This window comes from Perkinsus marinus, assembly GCF_000006405.1.
Source record: "Perkinsus marinus ATCC 50983 genomic scaffold scf_1104296958914, whole genome shotgun sequence".
Lineage (NCBI taxonomy): Eukaryota > Perkinsozoa > Perkinsida > Perkinsidae > Perkinsus > Perkinsus marinus.
In genome coordinates, this window is record NW_003206607.1 from 49,913 (window position 1) to 58,889 (window position 8,977).

At 49.6% G+C, this 8,977-nt stretch overlaps 2 protein-coding genes across 2 annotated transcripts; both read left to right on the plus strand.

Annotated features, from left to right (window-relative positions):
• Positions 1 to 2,048: 2,048 nt before the first annotated feature.
• Positions 2,049 to 6,513, plus strand: Pmar_PMAR027865 (calcium binding protein, putative; the record flags this gene model as incomplete). Its single annotated transcript, XM_002773362.1, has 27 exons — positions 2,049 to 2,094; positions 2,156 to 2,241; positions 2,291 to 2,413; positions 2,463 to 2,534; positions 2,578 to 2,698; positions 2,749 to 2,786; positions 2,842 to 2,922; positions 2,970 to 3,106; positions 3,154 to 3,229; positions 3,518 to 3,634; positions 3,686 to 3,757; positions 3,804 to 3,872; positions 3,932 to 4,015; positions 4,059 to 4,137; positions 4,191 to 4,282; positions 4,330 to 4,378; positions 4,425 to 4,528; positions 4,931 to 5,044; positions 5,091 to 5,189; positions 5,237 to 5,311; positions 5,548 to 5,669; positions 5,721 to 5,844; positions 5,892 to 6,005; positions 6,051 to 6,144; positions 6,186 to 6,267; positions 6,341 to 6,417; positions 6,464 to 6,513. 27 exons carry the CDS (start codon positions 2,049 to 2,051, stop codon positions 6,511 to 6,513), a joined length of 2,397 nt encoding a protein of 798 aa, XP_002773408.1.
• Positions 6,514 to 7,228: 715 nt separating this feature from the next.
• On the plus strand, positions 7,229 to 8,844 carry Pmar_PMAR027866 (hypothetical protein; the record flags this gene model as incomplete). Its single annotated transcript, XM_002773363.1, has 5 exons — positions 7,229 to 7,341; positions 7,388 to 7,502; positions 7,547 to 7,775; positions 7,826 to 8,582; positions 8,673 to 8,844. The coding sequence occupies 5 exons, from the start codon at positions 7,229 to 7,231 to the stop codon at positions 8,842 to 8,844; spliced, it is 1,386 nt and encodes a 461-aa protein (XP_002773409.1).
• Positions 8,845 to 8,977: the final 133 nt, after the last annotated feature.

The following is an 8,977-nucleotide window of genomic DNA, read 5'->3' on the forward strand; positions in this document are numbered from 1 at the left end:
TTCGGAGTATCCGGGTGGCGCAGTTGGATCGGCAGCTTCCCCTTCCAATGGAATGGAGAGGCACGGCACTGCGCTGGATACCATAGCACATTCGAGTCACGAAAGAAGAGGCTACCAGTGTCGTAATCGCGTGGGTCGAATTCGTCCTGGAGAGGGCATCCAGAAGCGGCCACCAACATCGTAACGAGGGCGAAATGACCTTCAATAGCAGCCAAGCTACAGGACGTTCTAGCTGATACTGTGGTTGAGCGCGCGCTTGGAGATGGATCTTCGTCTAGGCAACAATCATTGCCCTATGGTATTGTTTCTCTCGATCGAGCCTGTACTACGTTCTGCATCGAAGATTGCATGCTCAACGACTTCCCATGTCTTAGCGAGAAGGGAGTCCCGCAGGTCCCCGTCGGTCAACATTGAGTCACCTGCGATGAACTCTGTAGAGTTTCCTCCGATCAAACGTGACGGATGGAATGCGCTTGGACCGAGACACTCACCCCAGAGCAGGAGGGCTCTCGCTCGCTCAGTAGGAGGCCGTGCCCATTCTCGACTCGAATAAAAATCGTGAGCGTATCTGGCCAGAGGACCAATGAATACGAGTTAACGAGCACCAACAAAATGAATCGATCCCACTCGTAGAGATAGGCGCACGAACAGCCCGCCAATCCTTCTCGAGATAACGCTCGACCCTTCACCTGGAGCGTTGAATGAGGTTAGAGTTAAATACTGCAGGCCAATCCTCTACTAGCTCAGTGACGTCTTTGTATACGCGGAAGTAACTAAGCGAGGGAAGAGCGTTGCCTTCGATGCTGAATAAGCTGGATATGACATACGTCGCGGCATCATTGCTGCCTTCTATAAGGACCACCTCAGTGGTTGACATAATGCTGTCAGCTCCAAGAAGGTGATCTTCCGCTGTATTATCGCACAAATTCGGGAGAGGGTCCGGCCAGAGGAAGCCTCTGTTGACTGTAAGGAGTCCAGCTTCCGACTGAGAGCACTCTGAATAACGCATGGTGACGACGACAAAGAACGGCACTCTGTTACGACTAAGACTCCCGTGATCCCTACCATTGTAGAAGCTTGTATGGCCCGAAACGTGACCTTCATGTCCTCTATGGCTGAATCTATTGATCGTAATCGATCGCCACTCCTAGTGCCTGAAAAAAGGCCTTTCGCAACAGCCTTTCATCAAGGACGAGAAGTGCTGTAGACCGAGCGATTCGACCGGGACTAGATTTGGTATGCCTCAGACCTGAGAGTTTCACTAGGATGCTAGGACAAGAAGAAGGTCCCTCTCCCACGAGAACGTCTGAATGGACTTCGAGGAGCAATCCGAATCGAAGTCTAGCTCACAGGCGAAACTGTACCTCCTTTTCGAGAAGTGGTTCGCCGCTTATCGGTACTATACTGCATTGGCCTCGGAAGGTCGCTGATAGATCATATGACAAGATCCTTGAACAACTACGGAGGTAAGCGAGCAAGACTAGACCTTTAGATGGGAGCTCCTGATCCTATGGACAACCTTCTTCGACGACAGAGCACAGACAGAGTGTAACCGAACGATGCATATGTTCCCGTAGAAGTGGGACCCACAACTGCAGAAAAAGGTTGTGTCATGGTCACCAGCCTACGAAACACTTCACGTGTTGCGCCCATTGCTACGTTCCTTGTCCAAGTGACTATATATACGTCTGACATGGTGGGTCACACGAGTCACGAGTGGAACGCTTATCAACTGTAATCAGTAAAACATACTGACACGCAGAGTCCACGACGATATGAGCGAAAGGGTATTGAATAACAAGAACTAGCAGCACCACAACGGTTATGTTGCACTATGGTCGCCGTGGTGGCTGATTACCGGGCGAGCGCTACTTACGACGCGCAACTAATGTTGAGAAGAAGTAGGCAAAATTCATCTTCTAAAGAGATGGGCTAAGGAGAGTATCGGTCAATGTAATGATTAGCGCTTGTATCAGATGCGTATGAGTTTCTCTAACTAAAAATGAGTTCCAATAACTTTCCGCAGTTTGCTTGCCTGTTAACTTTTAATGCCCCTCATTGCCGTTCCTACCTCGAAGAGGAGATCAGCGGCAGGTAGTTGAAGTATTTGATGGACTCATTTCTTGTCCACGAAAGAGTCCTCGCGCCTTTTCAGGGTTTTTCTTCAAGTGCCTGTTGGTATTTGGAGCAGTGGCGGCGTGCTTGTCTTGGACGATCTCATCTCTAACCACCTCGTTGAAGGTAGTAGTCCTCCCTTGCTTCGTGCAGCTCATGTGTTGTGCTTCTACAGGGCTCTACCAGTTCCCACCCATCGTTCCTATCAAGTCAATCAGTGCCCCGCTTGGTGGCACCCTCGCCGCTGGCCTCCATCACTGATATGCATGCTGAGATGGAGACCGAGGAGGAGGAGGAGGTTAGATGGCAGTGAGATGCGTTGCAGCTTGGATTCATCTCGTCTACAGGAAGAAGTCTCCTCGTGGGTCTACGTCACTGAGGTCGTGGTGGTGATAGTCCTCTCATTGCTGTTCGAATACGTAAGCAATCGGGCATCTTTGGGAGCATCGACCTTCTCGGCAGATCCAAGAGAGAATCAGAGAGAAGCTCGAGGAGGAGGGGAAGACTACTTTGGTGCGGATGATGGATACTCTCTTCCGGGAAATCATGATCCTTGGGTTCATCGGCCTGTTTGTCTTCATATGTAAGCGCACCAATAGCAGTAGCAGGTGATTGATCTGTGCGGCTCGTAAGGTACAAAGACGGGATTAGCCAAGGAGATAAGCAAGGCTGTAAGCTGGGTTGCTTTCCGAAGAGTTCGTCACCATGTGCACGTCATGCGAACAGGTCGTTGGTGAGGCGGCGAAGGAGGGAGGAGAGGATCCTCTTGCGGAGAGCTTCGAGTCAATTCATATGATAATCTTCTGTGTAAGTTAGGGACTTCAGATAACGAGTAGTGTGATGGACACCCTCAGGTGATGGTAGTCTTCATATTCCAGTGCATTACTTTGATGCTGGGTGCAGAGCGCATCACTAGGAGGTGGGACGTGTGGGAGCAGATGCCCGAGACAGGTCGGGAGAAGCACGCTGATCCCCGTCATAACTCCCTAGAGTAACTCTATCATCGCGGAGGCGTTCGCTGATCCATCCTGGCATCAGGCGTAGACTAGTCGAAAGAGGCTTCCTTGATGAGGAGGGGAACGAGAAGTCACCGTTGAAGTTCTCGGAGAACTGGGTAGCTTGGGTGTTGACCTCATATGTATCGCGTTTGTGTGTCAAGACGAGTATCTATTTTAAACGAATATCCATCGCGCTTCTTGTAATAGTAACCCATCCGCTTCCAATCGATGGGGGTAGCAAACCGAACACGCCAGACAAGTAGATGAAGGAGTTGTGTCGGTTTCGCACTGTCAAGTTCGACTGTATGTTCGGGGTCTCCTGAGCAGGAATATCCTTTCGGCGGTATAAGGTCGCTGTCGTTGTCGCTGAAGTTGAGGATGGGCAACTTGTGTGGTTTTTTCAGTACTCCTATGTTGTTCCTGATGAGCTACGTGATATTGTCATTTGGAGGCTTCTGCGTCATGAGTTCCTCTTCCCTTCACATCGTCGAGAACAGCAGAAACTGGCCTTGGCTTCACAGGTGGGAGTGGCGACAGTCCCATGCAGTGTCGTGTGGTGAGCGCCTGGCCAGGTGCCAGAGGTTCGAGACCCCATCGTTTTCGACTTTGAGAGGTATTTGACGGAAAAGCTTGGAGAGGGCTTTGTAGGGAGAGGGGGGGATCTTGGAGGATATGAGGCTCTCTGATCAGGTCGAACTGGTAGAAGTTGATTTGGCTACGTGGGTCGTCGCTGTTCTCTTCACACCTTGTATTGCGTGGGTGAGAATGTTGATAATGTTGTGTACTCTTTCGATCTAGGTAACTCTGTGTTCTCGTAGATACTGTCCTATGCCACTTCAATACGTATTGCTATGATTTGTGGTTTCTCGTGGTTATTGCTGTTAGCTATGTTCACCTTCTACGTAAGTATTGGTTCTCCTCCTCTCAAGAGGTATCCACCGTCAGGTTCATATAAGCAACGTTATGATGGCTCTCTCCCCGGTGGTCCCTTCGAGAGCAGTCGTGCTCTTGCAGATGCTCTCTGGTACACTTCAAGGCGATTGTCGTGTATGTCATTTTTCCCCTGTGTTCGGTTAGGCACATCCCTGGCAGCATTTCAGAGAAGTTATCGGTCTTCTCCTGATCGAGCTTCCACTAAGCGCCCCTCTGACAGTGAATCACCGGCTTGCGTAATGTGTGGTTTTTCGAAGGTCTTGGGGATGGACTTTTTGTGTAGTCGTCTGAGGAGGAGGATCTCACTGAGCCGCTACTACACGCTAAGTCAAGTGAGGTTACGGTGGTGTTTGTAGTGTGGTTATATGCAGTGCTCAGGAATGTTCTCGTGGGTGCCAAGGTTCCGCCAGCAAGAGGAATACTTCCGACCGCTGCATCAGAGAAGCACTGTGATGAAGATCATCTGTCAGCACAGGCATAGGGTAGGTTGATGGCAACGGTTGGTTACATACTGACTCGAAACAATGACTCATCTCTCGTAATTTCTCTGCAATTAATGTGTATTTTTTATCGTATCGTTATGACTGAGCTAGTAAGGGGAGTATGCAAGTGATCCAACTATCATCGGAAGGGGATCATCGATATGCGCGTTGCAGGAACTATGAGGGATGGGCGTTGCTTGCCGATCACCCTGTATGAGGATGTGGTAGGGAGTGGTTGGTTGTAACACCTCTGTAGTTCGAACTAGAGGCTGGGGTATTCTACGGCTATGGAGGTTTTGCGATTGGGGAACTTGACAATGATTATAAGAATACTTAGTTGGTATGTTGGTCTCTCTGGGGGGCGGCAAGAAGGTCGCAGTGGGGGCGCATTGCCCTTGTTAGGTTCCTAATGCACAGGAGCGTCTGATGTGGTTCGAGGAGTATTCGTTGGATATCTTTGCTCACATGCTAGAGATGATGATGTTCTTCCAAGCTGTTCTTACAGCAACTCTCATCGTGAGTTCTCCGCACCTTGTGGAGGAAGTCTCGACATGTGTTGCAGGTGCTTATCGTTGTTGGAGGCCCCTCTCAGTGGTCGGTCGTATCCTGGGTGTTTTACGTCCTATCGTTGGTGGAATGGGCGGTGATGACGAGATACTTGGTAAGTGTTGGTCATGTCTGTGGTGCTGCTAGTGTGACCGTTTCAAGGTACCTCACGCTATGAGTAGGCTCACCTTGGTGACGAGCATCGAGTATCTCAAAGATCCTCAGCTGATAGAGAAGGTAATAGCAATGAACACAATTTGTTTATCAATACGATGAGGCGTGTCTTATGTATTTCTATTTATTTCCGTATCGAATTGTCAGCGAATTTCGGTCGCTCGAGATGTGAGAAGTTTGACATAGAGTTTCGCTAGCCTATGGATCCATGGTTGATCCGAACATGTCACTGGAAGATTATTATCGAGGCGTGGAACTGGTGGGGAGATTGTGACGTATTAGTGACGTTTTGTGCTTAGGTTACTTTTGATGTTAAACGAGAACGACTATCGCAAGCGCTGAAGGTCCTTTCTGTGGTAAAGCTAGAGGGTAAAGCTCGACGTCTTGCCGCTGAAGGGGCAGATACCATCTCTGATGAGGAGTAGGTCGGTGGTGAGGTCACGTGTTGGATCACTCGGGCTCACTGTGGTAGGTATGAGGCTGCGCTGGCTACGTACAAGTCGCTGTCAGAGGAGGCCAAGGAGAAGGTCGAGTCGACCTTTGAGAGCTTTGATGCTGACCTCAGTGGAACTGTCGACTGTCAGGAGATGGAGGAGGTGCTAGTGTGATGGCTCGTGTTGGGGTGGTAGAGGTCATGGCTCAGGTTATGGCAGCCATGGGAGTGGTCCCGGGAACGGAGGCGAGCAAGTCGGCGTGTGCCCTCCTCAAGATGGTTGATAAGGACGGGTCTGGACAGTTGGACGAGGAAGAATTCAAGGTGTGGTATGTCGTTGGGGAGCGGTTGGTGGGAGGTCTTTGGTAGGTACTGATGGTGCTGGCTTTGGTGAAGCCGAGTGAGGAGGAGGAGGCTGAGGACCTCAGAGCCTTCTTTCGCCAGATTGACGTGGACTACAGTGGTGGGTTATTCTTGCCGTGGTTGGTGGGAGGCCTTTGCAAGGTTCGGTATCCCTGAGTGAGTTGGCTGAGGCATTTTCCCAATTGGGTGTACCTATGAACAGTGAAGAGGTCGGGCGTTTGGTGTAGGCGGCTGTATTGTCGTGACGGGTCTTGAGGTTGTTCATGTTGGAGGTATGAATGCTTCGGCCAAGTCAGGACGGAGCTTGGTGAGGTTGAATTTGTGAAGTGGATGCGTTTCCTTGAACATATGGGTGATAAGAAGGAGCATTCAGGTGAGTTGTGGCGGCTGGGAATTGTTTGATTACGGGCTGGGTTTAGGGGTGGCCACGGCTGGCGGAGGAAAGAATGCTCAAGAGGCGACTCCTTGACTGGCTCTATAGATTCGTCTGTTGATGAAGGCTCTGATCTGTAAAAGGAGTGGTACTCATGTGTCTAAGTGCTTTTTGTTATCGTTTTAATTCTAAGCGACTATGTACTGAACGTGTTTCTCGTTGACTGTCTCCTCTTTTGTGTTATTGTTCGCGAGTTATGAATGTGACAACACCTTCGTTGGAGGCATGTTGGGAGGGGGGACACGTAACACAAAATTACTTGTAGATGACCATGCTAGATGTGGGTGGTTGAATATGGTGTGGTATGTAGTCGTTTTAGCATGAGCCTTGGCTGGAGGTTAGATGAGGAAGCGTCATATAGGAGGGTCGTAGTTACCAATACAGTCGACCCATTCATTGGAATTATTAGGATTTAGGTCCTAATCTAGGAAGAGGTATTTAATTATTTTGAAGCGGCGAGATTTTGGTAGTGGCATCAGTTCTTTATGCTGCTGGTTGTGGTTTATTCGTGTTGCATCTGTCGTGACAATGCTCGGGCTTTACATGGTCGTTCGTAGAGGGCGTGTGATGTGGAAGTAAGCATCGCTCCGCCTGGCGTCGCTAGGCTTTGGGAGATTCGTCGCGTTCCAGTATACTAGCGAAGCTGTGGGAGGTTGTCTACTATGGCTCTTGTTGGTTGAGGTGGAATGACGATTTCGTAGTGGAGTGGTATTGTTGTAGTTTGTTCGTATTCATTTATATCAACACCATCATGACCTCTTCGGCTGAGGAGCTTTTTTCGAAGGTTGGCGTACGCGTCCCCTATACGTTGTTGCCTGCTGAAAAAGTAGACAAGACGAAATGGGCGGTTATTGCTTGTGATCAGTAAGGCGTGTTACTGGATGCTCCCTCCTTTAGCAGCTCCTATTAGGTATACCAGTGAGCCTGACTACTGGGAGCGTGTGGAACAGTTTGTGGGGAGCGAGCCTAGCACTCTGCGTTTGATGTTCCCTGAGGTCTATCTCGAGAAAGGCCACGATGAGGAGGTAAGCCCAGTGGGGGTCCCCGTTGCGCAAATGCTGTGTGGTAGATACTGAAGAGCATCTCTGACCATATGGCCAAGTACACGGCGGAAGGTGTGCTGGTGAAGCCTGAGAAGCCTGGTATGGTTGTTCTCCAACGAACGACCAAGACTGGATCTAAGCGCATTGGTTTGGTCACTGCTGTGGATTTGGAGATGTATGATTATTCTGTCGGAAGTCAGAGCAAGATCCGTCCTACGGAGGCCACCATTGAGTCGAGAATTCTCCCGCGTTTGAGTGAGTTGTTGTCACTAGTGTGTTAACTATGTCATGTTTGTCATTGTTAGATGTGCGTCGAAACGCTCCTGTGGAGTTGCCGCATATTATGGTCCTCATCGACGATCCGGAAAAGACCGTTTTGGAGCCACTTTTCGCTAAGAGGGACGAGCTGAAGCAGGTGTATGACTTTGACCTTATGGAGAACGGTGGTCATCTGTCTGGCTGGTGGGTTGACGGCGAGAGCTCTCAAAGTGCTGAAGTGGCCAAGGCCCTCAATGTCATTGCTGAGCCTGAGCGCTTCCACAAGCTGTATGATGCTTCTGCTGATAAGAAGCCGCTCATCTTCGCAGTTGGTGATGGAAATCACTCCTTGGCTACTGCTAGGGCCTACTGGCAGGAGGTCAAGGCGACTCTGAGTGACCCTGAGGAGATCGCTACGCACCCTGCGAGGTTCGCCTTGGTTGAGATTGAGAACATCCATGATGATGGTCTGGCGTTTGAGGCTATTCATAGGCTTATATTCGACGCTAACGGTGGTAGTAGGAAGTTCATCACGGAGATGACAGAGTTTTTGGAGAAGGAGGGTTGTGGCCCAGTCACTGTGAGCGAGACTGAGGAGGACTTTAAGAAGGCAGTGAAGGGCGAGGTTGCTGGTCATAGCTTTGGGTACATGGTAGACGGTGTGAAGGGTGGTGTTTTTGTTGCCAACCCGAAGAAGGTTTTGGATGTTGCTACTGTTATGGACTTTGTGGATCCTTATATGAAGAATAATGAAGCTAAAGGAACTAAGATTGATTATGTTCATGGTTTGACAGCTATTGAAAGGTGAGCTTTAGGGTGTGATTTGGGCGAAGAGTGGTATGGGAAATCTGCACGCATGCACATACGAGCCGTGATTATGCTGTTGTTTATTAGGTACTGCACTGCTGGTATGCCCAACGTTGGTATTGTGCTTCCTGATATGCACAAGTCGGATCTCTTCAAGACTGTTGTGCACGATGGTGCTCTTCCTCGGAAGACCTTCAGCATGGGCGAGGCCGACGAGAAGCGTTTTTACTACGAATGCAGGAGGATTCAAAAGGACTAACCACAACTCGGACCTGAGTGTCGTTTTAGGATAATCTATTTATACCATTGTTCTTTACTCTATATGTCGGTTGCAACTATGTCTACCTTGCATCGGGGGTCTAGCATATCGTTAGCACCAATCATTGTTGCTG